Here is an 18289-nt window from a genome sequence, read left to right as displayed (position 1 = left end):
AAATTCCAAAATCCATAAAACGATCAAAAATATCTTCTGCACACCAATAAACTATTTTTAAATGTTTTATAATAATAATAATTATTATTATATTATAAATATATTATTATATAATAATATATTAGTATTATTATTATTAATTATTATAAACTATTTCTAAATATTTTATTTATACATTAAAGAAAGAAAAAGAAACACTAGTGCAATCCTACATACACTAAATACAGTTCTACAGTATGTTGACCAAGCTATACATAGATAGTATCCAAAACTAGGCTGGGGGAAAAAAAATAAATCTAATTTTTTTCTATTCAATAATAAAAAATACTTATATATTTTGGTGAATTGATAAAATGATGGATGGATGGCTGACTGAATATATATGTATTTTTAAAAATATATATTTTAGTATTTACTGACTCACATTCACGCTGAAAATTTTAAACCACTCCAAACATTCCAAAACCGCGCCTGTCTCTTTAAATTCGGGACTCAGCCTGTGTGGAATGCTCCAGTCTTGTCCCAGAATGCCGCGCGGCGCAGTACTGGGACAGTTCATATGTACATACAGCAGTCGCGGTTAGTGCTGTTTTTTTAGGTTGCCAGGTGATGTGTCGTGTTTTTGTGCGGCTGTCATAGTACCTTGAGTGATGTTTGAGGTCACGAGGTCGTAACGCGCGTCCACGGCGTCATAAACGGTGAGTGTGTTCAGAGTAACAGGTGTTTGCTAACAGCGCTAATAAACACAGAGGCGCTAAAACACGTTCAAACTCTTTACAAACGGCTGCTTTTTAACTTCACACAGGTAAATGTTCAGCCACAGGTGGCTCTTTTTCACTTTTTAAATGACAGTTGGGTTAAAATAGCTCAAGATTGCTCCGTTGTTGGTTCAGAGGTCAGCTGGCCATTGTGTTTAGTTTTGTGTGATTGTGATGGAATATGAAATGATACGAATTCATTGCTTTTTATAAATACATTTATGTTCCGATTTAACAATAAATGTATTTTTTATTGTGCTATTAAAAATACTGTATATAATGTAATACATTATTACAGTCTATGTAATGTTTATTATTATTATTATTATTATTCATAATAATAAATTAAAATAACCACAATACATCTGTCAGTTTTTATAGTATAATCAGCATTGTTACTGTCCAAAAACAGAAATAAACCTTAATAAATGTATATATTTTTAATTAAAAATATAATTTATCAGTAGTGATTGTACATAATTCATACCATATTTTCATTTAACATTTATATCACTAAATTTCTTTTAATAATGTATATTAATAGCTTTAAAAAATCACAATACATCTGTCTTTTGTATTGTGATCATTTAAATATTGTCAAAAAGCAAAAATAATTAATCAGTTCTAAAGTTCTATATATTGCACAAACATAAATGTAAATCCACTTTTTATATATTTTTAAATGTAAAATAATAATTTAGATTTTATTAATATATAATTGCATTATATATATTTATTATTTATAATATATATATAATTTACATTTATTATATTTAATTTATAATAAGTTATAATTGTATTATAACTTATTATTCATAATCACATTTATTATTATTATTTACATTATTATTGACGTTTCTGTTTACAATGCAGATTCTTTTTTGTGCAGCTACAAATGTTGGATTGTTTGTTGTAATTATTTCTTATTGACAGTTTGAATTGGATTATTAAATTATTACTAAATTATGATTATACTATATTAATAGACATGCATATTTAAATCATTAACATTATTATTATCATTATTTATGAATGTTTATGTAAATTTGTTTTGAAATCTGGCAAAAAAATTCTGTCTGGTAAAAGTGAATAGTATTCGTAACGCTTGCCTTAAATTCAAAGATTTGGATATTTGAGTTCTAATTTAACATTACATTTCTTTTTTAATGCGACAGTGTGTTGAATATTACATCGTATCTTATTAATAGGTCATCCGGCCTTGTGTTGTTCTGAACCTGAAATATGTTATTTTGTGATTCAGAAGTAAAAGATTCATGTCATTTAATACTCCAAGAGCCTTGTGGCATTGTTGTAGGCAGTTGAAGTCTGTTTTTGGAGGAGTACTGGTGTTTGGGATCCTCCTGTCCTGATGGAGCTGTTCTTAAGCCGGACGGTCACATGCTGCTAATTGTGTTTGGCAGCAGTCGCTCACTTCGGTGAGTCTGTGTCCTCGTGTCTGAGCGCCTCAGGTGCACCCGTCCCGTCGGCTCCAGGTTTGCTGACCCAAGCTGGTTTTTAGGTGTTTTTCGGAGCGTGAGATAAATAACCACACGTCCCGCTTCTTAAAACAGCCACGTTCACATTCCAGCGAGCGGATCATGTGATGTGATAACAGGATTACGAGTGATCCTCAGGGAGCTCGAGTTCCTGTTCTCTTTTCAGAAAGTCATTAGACGTCCACTTGATCTTGATCTTTGATTAAAGCCTTTCTCTGGACTTCCTTAATGTTAGTCGTTGACACGTTTATTATTAAGAATCAAAGTGATTTGCTGAATTGCTAAAATGCTGGTCTGAATAGATTTCAGAGGGTTTATTTGAACTTATTTAAATGTAATCTGCTAGCTGTATAATAGAATATATTGTTAATGTTTCTCAACCATTAAAAAAAGTGTTAATTATTCTACATTTTAAAAATAAATTCAAATATATCATTATTTTGAAATAATTTGACAACAATGGTTATTAAAGAATAAAGATCAACTGACATTTATTTTTGAGATTTTATATATATATATATATATATATATATATATATATATATATATAGATCATTTTTTTGTAATATGCATTATTATTCATGCATAATATATAATATAATGCATGCATATTCTAATATAATAATTATAATATGAAATTATTGTTAACTAAAAATTTTAGCTAAATGTTTGTTTAATAACTAATATGGAAAACATTTCAAGTTTTTTTTTTTATTCTGTTTTTTTTTTGTGTGTGTGTGTGTGAAATATTAATGTCAAATATGAATATATAATATGATAACAATGAACCATTATTATTATTAGTGTTATTAACCTATATTAATTATGTCCAAAAACTGATATGGACAACAGAAGTGAATTATTTTTTACTTCTATATTTTATTTACTCTTTTCTGTTTTTTGATACAATCACTAAATGAAAATGATGCTTTAACAAAAAAGACTTATGGCGTATTTAATTAAGTCTTTTTTGTTGTTGTTGTTAACAACTGTTTTCTTCTGGAAATAGTAATATAAAAAATAGCAACTGTGCAAATAATTATTAAGAAAGTCTTATCAAGTATTTGATTATGATTATTTGAATATAACTTACAATTTAGTAGTAGATTTATTATTATTCATACCATTGTTTATACAAAGTGGTTTCGTTATCTAAATAAACAATTATTTAAACTGCTTAATTGTTAAGCTACACATTTCTTACCTCTTATGAATAATTATCCAAGCAACACATTATGCCTTTATGCTAGCAGTTAGGATGAAATAGAAAGACATTTTCATTTTGGAGAACATTTTGTTTGACAGATGGCATGGAGAACTAGTACAGAAAGAATTAAAACGTCTGCTGGAAATTCAACATTCACACTAGCGTTCACATAAATGTCCTCGAAACCAATAGACAGGGACTTAAAAGCAACAAATTGAGATTTGACTTTTCATATTTGTCAGTTTTCCTGTTTCTGTGGATCAAAGTGTCTTGAAGTTGTGTTGTGTAAGGTGAAGTGAGTCTGATGTCAGTGATGTCTGTGAAGCAGCAGGCATTGATCACACCCTTTGCTGCGTCTCTATTTAGGTTTGTGGCTAAATTAAATGAAAATGTCCCGCAGGGATCTTTCTAATGGATTACGAACACTTCTGAAAGCTCTCCACCCCCAACAAACATGCACAGATAGTTTATTTGCTGGCGTTATCAGGTGGTCTTGTAGCAGAAATCAACTTTATGGAGAAAAAACACTTTGTTGTATATCTAATTATGCTTTTAAATACAAATACCTACCAGTAGGGCTGGACGATTATGGCCTAAAATCAAAACCTCGATTAATTGAACATTTTACCTCGAATATGATTAATGAACGATTATTTTGTTTTGGTTTAGTTTTTTTGCCCTCATAGTTCACTGACAAGGTTTGTACAGATTGACTATCAGCAGTTATTTTATCTATGTTCGTAACATTTCTTACTAGGGTTGGGAATCGTTTGAATTTTATCAATTCCGATTCTTATTGATTCCTAGTTTCGGTTCCAATAAGATAAAAAATCCAATATAAAGTCTAACATTTAAATGTCAAACATTTTTACAAAGTATTCTATTGCAGCTGAATAACAGGAGCAAAAATCAGCAGCCTACAAAAAATTGCAAGAGGAATTGTGCCTGTGATAAATAAAAAAAATACCATAGCAAAAACAACTAGATTAATCTAAATTTTAAATATTAAAGTGTTAAAGACAAGTAATAAGAAAGTACCATACAAATCAATAAGCAATATCATAAATAAATACAACTAAACTAAATTTCAGGTACAGAAACTGCAATTAAAAGTTTAAAAACACTGCATAGTTTTTTTTTTCTTTTTATAAATAAAATAAAGATTAATCAAGTAAAGTTATTAAATATATTCAGTCAAGATCAGTGAATGATTTTCTTTTGTTCTTTGATTAACATTAATAACAGGCAGCACGTTTATTAGGCTGTTGTCTCTTTAAACAAAAATACTGCACATGTGTGTTTTCTTTCTCATCTGTTTATGTTCACGTAAGACAAAAACGGCTGCGTTTATGATGATATACTGATGTAGTTTTCTGTATCGTAGTTTCGACTCAGAACAACCTTTTCTACAGTTAAAACACACACCGACCGCTGCTCTCTGTGCACGCGCTTGTGCTTCATGTGCGCTGCACACAAACATGCTATAATACGTTTTGAGATTCTAAGCTACTTTAGTGATAAATCACAGAACAGCGCTGACAACTACTTTCTGCGCTCCTTTGTGCACGCGATCTTCATAGCTACTGTATATATGAGTGTTCATGCCACAATGCAGCTGCGCGAACATGGGAGCTCGATATAAGAATACACATCCGATCGTCTAATCGCTTTAATGTCCAAACCATAAAACAAATACAACTGACAAAGTTTAGTGAAGACGCAAGGCTCACCGCTCGCGCGCCATCACTATCTGTTGAACCGGTGTTCACCTCCGTGTTTGGCTTTTATGCCACTGACTGGATGGGGCAGAGTCATGTCGCTACACACGCGCTAGTTGCTTTTAAGGGGGAAGTGTACAGGATTAAAAAAACCGGAATAACCGACATGGGAAAATTACATCGGTTAGAGGTTATGAATTTCGGTTTTGATTATTTTTCGATTAATCGCCCAGCCCTACCTACCAGATTGATTGTATTAATGCGTTTAGAACAGTGAAAAGTGTCGTGAAACATAACTGTCCCGCAGCATTACAACATGATCGCCCCTGTTCTTCAAGTCCTCCCCTCACATGTAAATTCAGTTCACGGGGCAGTCTGATAATCTGGTTTTGATGAACGCACTAACCTGTCCCTCTCTCCGCCGCTCTGACCTGTGTTTGGACATCAGACTGTGCCGTCAACGTCCACAAGAGCTGCAAGAACCTGCTGCCCGAGTGCAGTAGCAAGAGCAAGGTAAGACTGAGTTCCTTTGAATCAAGAAGAGTTGATCTTCTCTGTAGGGTGTAAATGATAAACTGTGTTTGTGTTTTCACTCTGCGCAGAAGACGTCAAACGCAGCCGCTCCGTCACACAGTCAAGGTAAGCAGTTTTTAGTTTCGTGTTATATTTGATGATCAACGATTCGATGATCTAATCAGCGTTTGGATTTGATCATATCGTACTGAAACGATGGCATGTTGATGCTAAAGACTTTTTGTAAAAGTAATGATACTGAATGTCGTTAAGCTAAAGTCAAGACCCTTTTGAGAAAACTCTACAAGGTTATGGGGGTAAATATTGTGGTTTTAAATCAGGTTATGTATTATTTATTTATTTTATTTTTAACAGAAATGATGAGAAATTCTGTAAAAGTACTGTAACAGCATTTGAACAAAATTATTTACTCTAAATATTATCAATAAATCCAGAAAACCTAGTCATTGAATGATCGAATTTGATCAAATATTACGGCTATTTTGTATAATTTATTATTATTATTATATGGTATTATTATTTATGGCTATAAAATCTTAATTTAACTATAAATTGAATTGATAAATCATTTAAAAATTTGTGAAAGTTGTATTTTTTTTACCTTTTTGAGTCAGTGAATTATTTTTAAGCGAGTAAATAATTTTTGAATTGGTTATTTATATTATTAACTGTTCATTATTAAATTGACTTGGATTTCTCAAATGCTTTGTTTGTAGTTGTGCAATAGTGTTATTTTAGTTTTATTTCTATGCTATTCTAATATTGATTAAAGTTTTTATTGAGCTTTTTTTTTTAGTTTTTTTTTTTGTCCTTTTTCAACGTAAAGATTTTATTTCAATTAGTTTGCATAGCATACCATTATTGATTTTAATTTAAGTTTTTCATCTAACATTTATGTTTTGTTTTATTTCTGCCTTATGTCAAATAAAAAAAATAATTTTAAGTAGTTGTATTTCTGATTTACAATAACAACACTGGTATGCAGTACAGTATTACAAAACAAAACGTACATACAAGTACAAGTGAGATGTGACAGGTTAATAAGCCTCAGTAAATGATCTCAAAAACAAGATTTCCCTCCGTTTTTCCTCTGCTAATCTGCTGTTTAGTCCAGTCTGGCAGCTGCACGAGGAGCTTGTTTTGTTTAATGGAGGCTGATGGGAGTCCCCTGAGAGCAAATTAAGGTTCTCCTTTTCACCTTCACTCAGAGAAGCACTTTAGAGGTTAATCACGCTTCTCCAATTAATTACCTCACAAATCTGATCAAGATTTACTGCTCGTGCTGTGGCTCGGACACCATGTACACAATTCACCATAGTACTTAGTAGAAGAAGCTCCGGACGTCTTGTTAAACAGCTCCTGCGGTGACCGCGGCCGAGGTGCTAATTGCTTTAAGAAGTGCGGATGAAGCCTGTAATGCTTCACCTCCCAGCGGAAAACATCTGGAAACGTCCTGCTTCACCCAGAGCCTTCTGGAAGCTCATCTTCTTTTAATTGCATGAAGGGGCTACAGCTGAAGATCGGTCATTTCGCATTGTTTTATTGCTGCGGAGATCGGATAGCGTGAATTTTGAGACCTGTAGTTTTTATGTCATGTTCAAAAAAAAAAAAATTATTAATTGATTAAATTAATTTTTCATTAGAAATTTTATAGTTTTTTTTTTTCAATTTTGAAGTACTACTAAATGTTTGTTTATTATGTGTTTGTATAGGCTAAAAAATTTTTGTTATATTCATATAAAAAAAATATATGAATAGATTTTTGTAAATTAAACATGTTAGATCATAATATATTATTATTGTTATTATTATTATTATTATTATGTTTGTTTATTGTTATTTTTTATATGGATGCAGAATTTGCTTTGTTTTTTGTGTTTAATTTTACTGCATCAGCTAATAAAGTTAAATTCATTCAGATTTTGTAATAATATTAAAATATAATATTTATAGACATTTCTAAAAATAAAAACATTATTTAAGAATATGCTATTATTATATTATTGCCTTGTTTTCATATTATTATTATTATTACTACTACATGTATGTTTATAATTTTATTAAATGCAGCATTTAAAAATTTTTTTTTTTATTTGCTGCATAGCCTAATAAAGCTGAATTTATTAATATTTCTACAAATATAAATATATAAATAAGAACAAATGATTATTGCTCATTAGCTGTCAGGTTCTCTCTGGAGATGATAATGGTTTATATGCTCACACTAATCTGACGGTGAGACACAGACCCTCGTCTGTTCATCAAAACATCCTCCGGCTCAACAGGACAGTGAGGGGAGGGAGGCGAGAAGGCAAGGCTTCTCCACTTTATAAAGCCCAGCGTCTCTCTCCATCAGTGTTTCCACCATGGCACTGGCTTTACCCAGAGTCCGTGCTTCTCAGAGGAAGAGCCCTCATGTCCCTGTCTCCTGGGGTCTGTCCCGCAGGCTCGGGGTTCGAGTCCTGCTCCATCGTGACTTACTCACCTGCCGCTTCCTCGACTCGATGCCTCGCTCGTTTTTGAGGCACTGCTACCGCACTGAGCCGTCTCGTTTCTCTGCAGCTCTGAGGGACCCCTGCTCTGCCCTGACCCCCGTCGATGGCTCGTCCCGGACGTCTCGCTGTGCTTCAGGTATGACCGTACCACCCAGAGGACACAACACCCAGCCAGCCGCCTCCAGCAACCCTACAGTCAGCCACAACAACAGCAGCAGGTGAGTCCTGTGTGCCTTCAGTCAGACATGCTGTGGTTTACACACGCTCTACGATAAACAAGACAAAATATTGAATTGCTACATGTTGGGATGCACCAGTGTGAAAAACCTTTTTTTATTTGTATTATTATTATTTGTTTTAAATATATATTATGACCAAGACTGAAAGTATAAATTTATATAAATACTATAAATGTATACATTTCACCTGGTTTTATAACTTCTTAAGATTTTAATGTTTACTGACATAAAACGTCATCCTAATATATAATAGGTGTAATTTGACGAACAATAATTATTATTATTTTTTATTGTGGAAAAATGCACACATTATGCATATACTTGTCAATATATTGTGCATCCATGATTTTAACATGGCATTATAATATTTATTTGTAAATATATTAATTTTATATTATTTATATTTATAGTTTAATATATTTATTATAATATAAATGCACATAATTTATTATGTGTTAATTCTTTAATATATATTTGATTAAATTATAAAGTTAAATTTCTGTTTATTTTCATTAATATACTATTATAGTTTTTTAATCATTCTATTTTATATATTCTGTTTTCACTTTAATTTTAGTTGTTTTAATACTTTTGTTGTTCGTTTTATCATCTTTTTACGTATTTACAGTTTTTAATTTTTAGTTTTTTTAGTGTTTCAATGTAAACTAACCAAAAATTAGAAATGTTGGTTTTAGTTTTAGTTAACAATTATGATGCACACTATTTTATAAATTAATATAATTTATTTATTAATAAATATACTTTTTATAGACATTTATTTATTGTTTTTATTATTTGTATTTATTGACTTTAATTCTCAATACTCTTAACTACACTAATTTATCCAAAAATGTAACGCACGTTTCTGTCTTTGCTTTAGTGTTTTTATTACTGTTGATCATGTTGCAGTTAGGGTTGTGGAGAAGTGTGAGACTTCTGAATAAACAGAAATAGAGAACGTTCCTCTTAATTCTCCCTAAAATAATCACTGCAGCGTTTGCATGCTCATGTTCTCTGACAGCTCTATCACAGGAGAGATGGATGAAGTCGACGCATTCAGAATAAAGCGCCCCGCTGACGATACGGTGTCTCTCGCTTCCACGATACCCGAACCTCTCATCGTTGAAGGTGAGGGCTTGATTTTCAAAGCCGAAACATTGAGAACCCCCAGAACGTATGATGCAGTGTTTTGCAAAGCATTGGGTAATACTTTGGACTGAGGATCTGAGTAAATATGTAGAGCGTTATCATTATTGTGCACAGATGCGTATTACACCAATGTACGAGGGGAACTGGAAGCCATCACACAAGACTTCGAGGTGGAGTCCTGGAGTCTGGCTGTGGATCAGCACTTCTTAAAGAAATATTCGAAGGAAATGATGAAGAGACAGGATGTTATATATGGTCAGTGATGTTTACCTACACACACTGCACTGGGAACTTCAAGAAAGTGTTTTTTTCCAGATTTTCTCTAAAGCTGTTCCTGTCTCCTCCAGAGCTCATCCAGACAGAGATACACCACGTGCGGACGCTCAAGATCATGCTCCGTGTTTACGCTCGAGAACTGCGGGAGGCACTACAGCTGGACGACAGGAGGCTGGACTGTCTGTTTCCCCGGCTGGACAGCCTGCTGGAGCTGCATAGCCACTTCCTGTCCCGTCTCCGGGAGCGTCGCGCAGAGTCCCTGCAGCCGGGCAGCGAATGCAACTATGCCATCCATAAACTCTCAGATATCCTTATATCCCAGGTGCGTGCCCTAAAAGAAGTGCCCTATGCTTCCTGCTTCACATTTCCTGCTTCCTGCTTCACATTTCCAGTTTATGCTTAATCAAAAAACGCCTTACACTTCCTGCTGTTGTCATATTTTCTGATCTCGTTTTTTTTCCCTGAAATTCCTGCTTCACATTTCCTGTCTTGCACTTCTTGCTTCAGATTTCCTGTATAACACATCCTACTTCACACATCCTGTTAGTTGTCATACTTCCTGGTTCATACCTCTTGCCTTTCATTTCCTGTTTTACTTCCTCCTTTGACAGTGAAAGTGACGTGACATACAGCCAAGTATGGTGACCCATACTCTGAATTCGTGCTCTGCGTTTAACCCATCCAAAGTGCATACACACACACCTTGAACACAGACCCGGAGCAGTGGGCGGACATTTATGCTGCGGCAACCATTAGGCCACGACTTCCCCTTTGCACATGCTGTTTTCATATTTTATGTGTTTTGCTTCCTGTTTCAGAGATTCTATAGTTGCATTTCCTGCCCTATACTTCCAGCTTCAAACATCCTATTGTCACATTTCTTGTTGTGCACTTCCTGCTTCACATTTCCCTTCTTTTTATTCCTGCTTCAAATGTGCTGTCACATTTCTTGTTTTTCACTTCCTGCTTCGCATTTCCCGTCTTTTACTTCCTGCTTCAAACATGCTGTTGTCACATTCCCTGGACTACACTTCCTGCCTCACATTTCCCGTCTTTTACTTCCTGCTTCAAACATGCTGTTGTCATATTTTTTGTCCTACACTTCCTGTTTCACATTTCCTGGCCTACACTTCCTGCCTCACATTCCCTGGCCTACACTTCCTGCTTCACATTTCCCATCTTTTACTTCCTGCTTCAAACATGCTGTTGTCACATTTTTTGTCCTACACTTCCTGCTTCACATTTCCTGTCTTTAACTTCCTGCTTCAAGCATGCTATTGTCACATTATTTTGCTTGTGTTTTGTTTTAGTTTTCCGGAGAGCTTGGAGAGCGAATGAAGGAAAGTTATGGGGATTTCTGCAGTCGGCACACCGAAGCAGTCAACTACTACAAAGAGCAGCTGCAGAGCAACAAGAAGTTCCAGAACCTCATGAGAGTGTGTGGAGATCTTAACTGTCTCAAAGTTGCTAACATTTCCTCAGCATTGCTCGGAATCATTTTTCTCCCCTTGTTGTGTTTCAGAAAATCAGTAATCTGTCAATAGTGCGGCGGTTAGGCATACCAGAGTGCATCTTGCTGGTGACACAGCGAATCACAAAATACCCCGTTCTTCTGGAACGCATCCTGCAGAACACAGAAGGTTGGTTGTTGCAGTCCAGTGAAACTCTCCAGATATTTTGGATTTGCAAGGTTCTCAACACTTTCTTCTCAATCCAGCTGGGACGGAGGAGCATGAAGGATTAGCGCAGGCTCTCAGTCTAATCAAAGACGCCATCGTTCAGGTGGACTCCCAGGTCAATCTCTATGAGAAGGAAGCACGGCTCAGGGAGATCGTCTCCAAGATGGAGCCCAAGTCACTGGGGAAAATCAAAGACGGACGTGTTTTCCGGAAGGAGGACCTTTCTCAGGGCCGCCGCAAGCTCTTGTACGAGGGCATGGTCAACTGGAAAGCCGCATCTGGTCGACTTAAAGGTACTGTGAGAACCACAATTTCCTAAGTATGCATCCCATCAGTGACATGATTTCTGTTCCCCAAAAATACTTTAAGCATTTGCTTGCAGAACTTAAGCATTCCCCTGAAAACCTTTGCATTTGCTTGCAAGACTTTAATGATATAAATAATACAAAGTAAGAGGAAAAATGATGCTTCAGTGCTTTTGTGAGTGATTGCAACATTTCTTTGGAGAGAATGTAATTGCTTTGCAAAAGAAATCCAAATGTTATGCATGAAAATGCAACAATTTTAAGAGAGGACACAAGATATCTCAAGGGAAAGCAATACTTTTGCAAAAGAACGCAATTGTTTTGTAAGAGAATGCAGTCCTTTTAAGACAGAATGCAAAAAAGCATTGAAAATATTTTTTCTTGCAATCTCATACATATGTTTTAATAAGTCTGAGAAGTCTGTTGAGTTGAAATTTGGGATTCTTCCGTTGCAGATATTCTTGCTCTACTTCTTACCGATGTTCTCGTCTTATTGCAAGAAAAAGATCAGAGATACGTGTTCTCGACTGTGGTGAGTACAAGCACTTTATTTTCAGTTTGTAGATGAGAAACTGTTCATCTGAATGCACTCATCCCTGTTTGTTTTCCTCTAGGACAACAAGCCTTCCGTTATTTCACTGCAGAAGCTGATTGTGCGTGAGGTGGCACACGAGGAGCGGGCCATGTTCCTCATCTGCGCCTCATCTAACGAACCTGAGATGTACGAAATCCACACGAGCTCAAAAGAAGACCGCAACACCTGGATCACCCACATTCGTCAGGCCGGGGAGAGGTCTGTGTCAGGCTATAATCACATGTGTGTCTGTATATACTTCTGTCTGCATGTTTTTTTTAATGTTCCTCCTCGGTTCCTGTCCATCAGCTGTCCACATATAGAAGAGAGATTGTTTAGTGAGGAAGAGGAAGCCAGAGTCGCCCGCTTCCGAGAGTTTCAAGGTAAAACATCACAAGTGGCTTGTTTCTTTTGTGAGGACAACCATGATTTGTTTGATGTGTGGTGAAGAAATTTATTTAATTAATTTATTTTTTGGAGCTTTGAAGGAACTTTTGTCACTAGAGGGCGCACTTATTTTATAATTATAATTAACAAAAATAACTATACATTTATACAAACACACATTTATGATAGTTAATATTACTATATATTACATTAATACAGTTATATTATTAATAATATATAATATTAAATATCATATATAGTTTAGTATATTACAATATATATTTACAATTCTTTTTGACAAAAGATTTTCATACCGAAATCTGGCCAATCTAGTCTCTTGTCAAAAATAATTACGTGCATACGTTTGTAATATTATGTATTATACATATTATATGTACTGTAATATACTTGACTATATATGATATTTAATATTATATATTAATAATATTATAACTGTATTAATGTAATATTAACTTTCATAAATGTGTGGGTTTATATAAATGTATAGGAAGGTTTGTTAATTATAATTGTATATTTGAAAATCGTTTAATACATCTGAAAGTTTGATGTCAGTAAGATTTTTATTAAAGAAATGAATAGTTTTATTCCACAGGGATGCATTGAATTAAAATTAAAATTGAGAGAATTTGTTCAAATAAACAAATGTACATTTTTTGTAAATGCTGTTATTTTGAACTTACATCAATGAATCCTAAAAAATGAAATATATATATATAATTATGTTGTGCTGTGACGTTTATAATGTTCTTCTGTTTAGATCAATGATTTTGTCTCTGTAACACATTTTCCTTCATATCTGCGGCTCATTTTCTGTAGATCGGCTGACGTTGAAGGATGCTCAGATCGCCCAGAGCCTCACGGAGAAGCTGCAGTTGTTTGCAGAGCTGGCTGAATCTGTGTCTGGTCTGGAGGACGCCAGCTCTCGCTCCCGTCTGCTGCTGCGGGGCGACGCCACGGACCTCCAGCAGGGAGAGCAGCTGCTCAAAGGAGCCATTACTGAAGGTAACACACATCAGGATGAATGACTTAGCTTCTGATGATGTCAGAACTGCTAGATCATCTGAGAACCGATCTGTGTTTCTGTAGCGGAGAACCTGCAGAACCTCCTTGCATCTGTAGCTCGGGAATCATCTCCACAGACCGAGGGGAACCAGAGTCCATCCTTGAGTTCACTGCCGCGCAGAGCAGACACCTTTGGCGGCTACGATAGCATTCCTAGCATTCTGCCTAAGAGTAAGAGTCAATACTTCTGATTAGAGATGGTGCATTAATGTGGATGAGTTGGCAGGGTTGTTACTTAAGACTCATTATCGTTACATGATTTGAGATCTTTATAATCCATATTCACTGCATGTTTTGAAGACTGTGCAATCCCAATTTTCATAATATCTGCACTATGCAGTAGACAAGATTATGATTAGTTTGGGTAAAATTATAGTATATTGAAAATGTTTTTCGTACTTTTTTTTTTATTGTATCATTTTTTTTCTTTGTTGCTCTTGTCGTCTTTTTTTAATTTTTGCTTATTTCTTTCTCTTTTGTTTGTTTTATCCTTTTTCTTTTATTTACTTACTGTTTTGTTTGTTTTTATGAGCGTGTTCTTTTGTGGCATTTCATTCTTTCTATTGTTTTTGTTTTGTTTTTTTTTTGTCCTTTTTTCCCCCTTTCATTCTTTTGTTTGAATTTTTATTTCTGTATTTTGTTTCTAACCACTGATGCTTTCTTTTATTTGTTTGTTATCTTTTTTTTTTGTTCTTTCTGGCTTGCTTTCCGTTTACATTGTATAAAATGTACAATCTTACCAGACACTTTCTTACCAAATCACCTTACTATACAGTACATAAATCATGAGCAAATACAAGGAGAGCCTGCACCTTAACTTTCCATTTTTCATTTTATATTTTGACAGCTGTTCATCCCAATTTACATACTATTTGTGCTATACAGAAGGCAAGATAGTGTGTTTCTCATCATATTATGTCCACTATGTACCTCTGCAGTATAAGTTTGTAAACCAGGTGTGTTTGTGTTAAATCAGACGGCAGCATTAAGAAGAAGGTTCCCGGAGCAGGCGGCAGGTCACGGGACAGGAGTCAGCGGGCCAGCTCTGATCCTCAGCTCAAACGGGTGTACACATGTCAGGACCGGGATGTGCTGGTGAGAGAACACACTCATGTGTGACGATAGGAACATGTCTGTGTTTACTAAACCAGAGGAGGGGCATCAGATGATCAGATCTGGGCAGGACATTCACTTCTGTCAGTTTTAAACTGTCATACCAGCCACTGTCAAGATAGAGATCTGATAATTATATGATGATTATATTATTGTAGTAAATATATAATAATAAATGTATATAATGGTTCAATTTATTTATAGTAGTGTATTTTAGATATAGTATATATATATATATATATACTGTATATAGATAATTTACTACTGTAAATTTACATATGAACATGATGATGATGATATGTACATTGTAAATTATTAAAAATGTATATTTTTTTAAATGATAGTTTAATACAAAATCTAATTTACAAAGAAACAATATAGCAATTTATATAAAACCTACTAATAGGATTAATTTTAAAGAGATAATTTAAATACAGTTAAGAATTATTAATCAAGGAAATTAAAGTTGAGTGCGGTAATAAATGGAAATGAACTGTGTTGTTCTTTTTTTTTTTTTTGATAATGCTTGTTAATAAAATGTTCTTGCTAGAATAAAGTAATGCATGATTATCTTAATATACACGATGCTCTCCGATTGAAATGTTTTTGATTTATTTGAATCCCTCATCTCTCTCAGGACGAGGCCTCCTCATCCGGCGTGCTCAAAATGTGGTCCACCGGTAAATTTCAGGAATCAGAGGTAAGAGTGTTTCTCATGGGATAAAAGGCACAGTATTTCTCCCTCCTCTCAATACATATTTGAGATGGTAAGGTTTGCGTTCACCGCAGCTAATCGACAGTAGATGCAGCGGTACTTCACTTGGCAGGAATGTGGCGTTGTGTCTCATGAGAATAATGTCTCTGAATCTGAAATCATCCCAGTGTCTTCCTGTTTTTCCAGTTCTATGAGCGAGTGCTGCTGCTGTCCCAGAGGCTGTACAGTTTACAGGTACAACAGAGTGACCTCACGCACGTCTCTCTCATGACCTCAGACACATGCATCACGTGTGATCTCTAATGATCTGCTTTAGAGGAATCAGGGTTCTCGTGCTGTGCTCATTTGTTTGTTCAGATGTTCATAATATCGGTCATGTTGTATTTAAACAACCACATTTCTTCTGTTTTATTCTTCTTCTTTTAATTTGATCTGTTGCTCATTCTGTTGTTCATTTGTTCTTTTTCATTTCGTTATTTTCTTTTATTTATTTTTTGGTTATTCTTTCTGTCAGTTTTGCTTTCTTTTTGTGGCCATTTGCTCTTATTTGTTCTTTAAAGTTTTGCTTGTTCTGTTATTCTTTTTCTTTTGTTTATGCTGTTTTCTTTCGGTTTTGTTTCTGTTCTTGCTGTCGTATTTGTTCTTTTTCACTTTTGTTCTATTTTTTTCTTTTTTGGTTTCTGTTTGTTTCTTGTTCATTTATGCTGTTTTCTTTCATTTTCTTTTTTTAGTTCTTATTGTCTAATTCTTTGTTTATTATTTTGTCTTCAATCTTGTTGTATTTTCTCTTTTTACTTTTGATTTTTTTTTTGCGTTATTCTCTTTCATTTATACTATTTTCATTTATTTCTCTTTTATTTGTTCCTTGTCTTTTGTTCTTTCATTCTTCTGTTTAGTCATTCTTGTTTTTGTTTTCTGTTTTCAGCCATTTCTTTCTCTTTCATTTGTTCTTTTTATTTATTTGCCATTTTGTTTTTGTTGCATTCTGTATTCTTGATTTTATCATTTTGTTTATTTTTATGACAGTCCATTCTTTCATTCTTTTATTTCTTCTGACCTTTTCTATTATTCTCTCTTTCAAATTTTTCTATCATTCTTATTTCCTTTCATTTGTTCTGTTTTTATTAAGTTGCTGTTTTGTTTGTTTGCTTTTCTGGCTTTGATTATTTTGCTTGTTTATTTTTTTTTTCATCAGTTATTTCCTTTGTTTTATTTTTCTTTTCATCTTTTGTTCATTGTTTGTTTGTTTTTCATGTCTTTTGTCCTTTCAGTTGTCCTTAAATTAGCTTTCTTCTCTTTTGACTTTGGATTCATTTCTTTCTGTATTTATTTATTTTTTCTTCATGCTTTTGTTTCTGTTGTCCTTTCAGTTGCATTCTTGCTTGCAGCTTTGTTCTTTCCTTTGGTTTACATTTCATGAAATTTGCATTCTTACCAGACACTTTACCAAAGCATCTTGCTAAACTAAGACTTAATTACCAGGATGCTCTTAACAACTCTCCAGACATCAAGTCCTTTCTTGTCTCTTTCCCCCTCAGGCCATAATCTCTCAGCAGGACAGCCACATCGAGCTCCAGCGGGCCTCTCTCCTCACCGCCGAGCGAGACCGTCCCGGCAGCCGGAACCGCGGCACAGACGTGCTCCTGGAGCAGGAGAAGCAGCGCAACTTGGAGAAGCACCGCGAGGAGCTCGCCAACTTCCAGAGGCTGCAGAACCAGCATCGGCAGGAGCATGCACGCTGGGAACGGGATCGGGAGAAGCACCGGCGGCAGGCGGAGGCGGCTGAGCAGCGGCTGAAGGAGCGCGAGGAGGAGTGTCAGCGACTGGAGATGCGTTTGGCCGAGGAGAGGCAGGAGCTCGAGAGGCAGAGGCAGACATACCAGCAAGACCTGGAGAGGCTGAGAGAGTCCACACGTGCCATTGAGAAAGAGAAAGAGCGATTAGAGCAACAGAGGAAGTTGAAGAAGCACAACAACGTGCCAAATACGTCAGGACTGTACGCACAGGAAGTTGGACAGGTGAGATGCCACATGCTTTTACTCTGTAATGTCTTAATGTTTTTCTTACCCAGCAGACATTATATTTAATTATATGCAATATAATATAAATGCAAGAAATATATAAAAATATTATATAAATTATGTATCAATATACGAATATGTGGTAATAAGCATTAATATTTATTTGCCTTGTTTTTAATAATACCTCCTGAATCCGTTCATTGAACAGGACAGTTTGAACTGAATATAAGAAACGAATTGAACTTAACAACAATGTAGTTAGAAGTCAAACTCAACTGAATATATGATACATCACCCAGCTATTCAAGGAAATGGGAGCTGGCATGTATGAAATTAGCATGATGTCACCTCTGTGCTCCTCTTTAGTGTGCAGTTAACACATATTATTATAGTTTCTAAGTGTAGCTGTGCCAGCTGAGAGCTTCTGCCTTTCCCATGCTCTCTTCTCAGCTCAGCTGCGCCAGTACAATCGAAGGGAACAATGTGCCTCTGTGAGGTAACATAGCAATGGCTTTGCTAATCTACCTGCCACCCTGCCCT

General features: G+C 34.9%; 1 protein-coding gene across 4 annotated transcripts in view; it reads left to right on the top strand.

Annotated features, from left to right (window-relative positions):
- Positions 1–18289, top strand: part of LOC113064745 (rho guanine nucleotide exchange factor 18-like) — a 39037-nt gene that overhangs the window by 10964 nt on the left and 9784 nt on the right. For 3 of the 4 annotated variants that reach the window (XM_026235645.1, XM_026235648.1, XM_026235644.1), the window contains 18 exons: positions 5628–5692; positions 5782–5818; positions 8276–8426; positions 9469–9575; positions 9711–9851; positions 9944–10194; positions 11183–11308; positions 11395–11512; positions 11590–11844; positions 12312–12388; positions 12471–12649; positions 12740–12813; positions 13655–13840; positions 13925–14071; positions 14877–14995; positions 15651–15713; positions 15915–15962; positions 17267–17746. In XM_026235645.1, coding sequence (XP_026091430.1) covers positions 5628–5692; positions 5782–5818; positions 8276–8426; positions 9469–9575; positions 9711–9851; positions 9944–10194; positions 11183–11308; positions 11395–11512; positions 11590–11844; positions 12312–12388; positions 12471–12649; positions 12740–12813; positions 13655–13840; positions 13925–14071; positions 14877–14995; positions 15651–15713; positions 15915–15962; positions 17267–17746 — 2624 coding nt within the window. The remainder of the gene's footprint in view (positions 1–5627; positions 5693–5781; positions 5819–8275; positions 8427–9468; positions 9576–9710; positions 9852–9943; positions 10195–11182; positions 11309–11394; positions 11513–11589; positions 11845–12311; positions 12389–12470; positions 12650–12739; positions 12814–13654; positions 13841–13924; positions 14072–14876; positions 14996–15650; positions 15714–15914; positions 15963–17266; positions 17747–18289) is intronic. The other variant, XM_026235646.1, reaches the window with a different exon arrangement.

The sequence above is a fragment of the Carassius auratus genome, chromosome 47, assembly GCF_003368295.1.
Source record: "Carassius auratus strain Wakin chromosome 47, ASM336829v1, whole genome shotgun sequence".
Classification (NCBI taxonomy): domain Eukaryota; kingdom Metazoa; phylum Chordata; class Actinopteri; order Cypriniformes; family Cyprinidae; genus Carassius; species Carassius auratus.
Note: the sequence above shows the minus strand (reverse complement) of the source record. Positions and strands in the feature narration are given on the sequence as shown.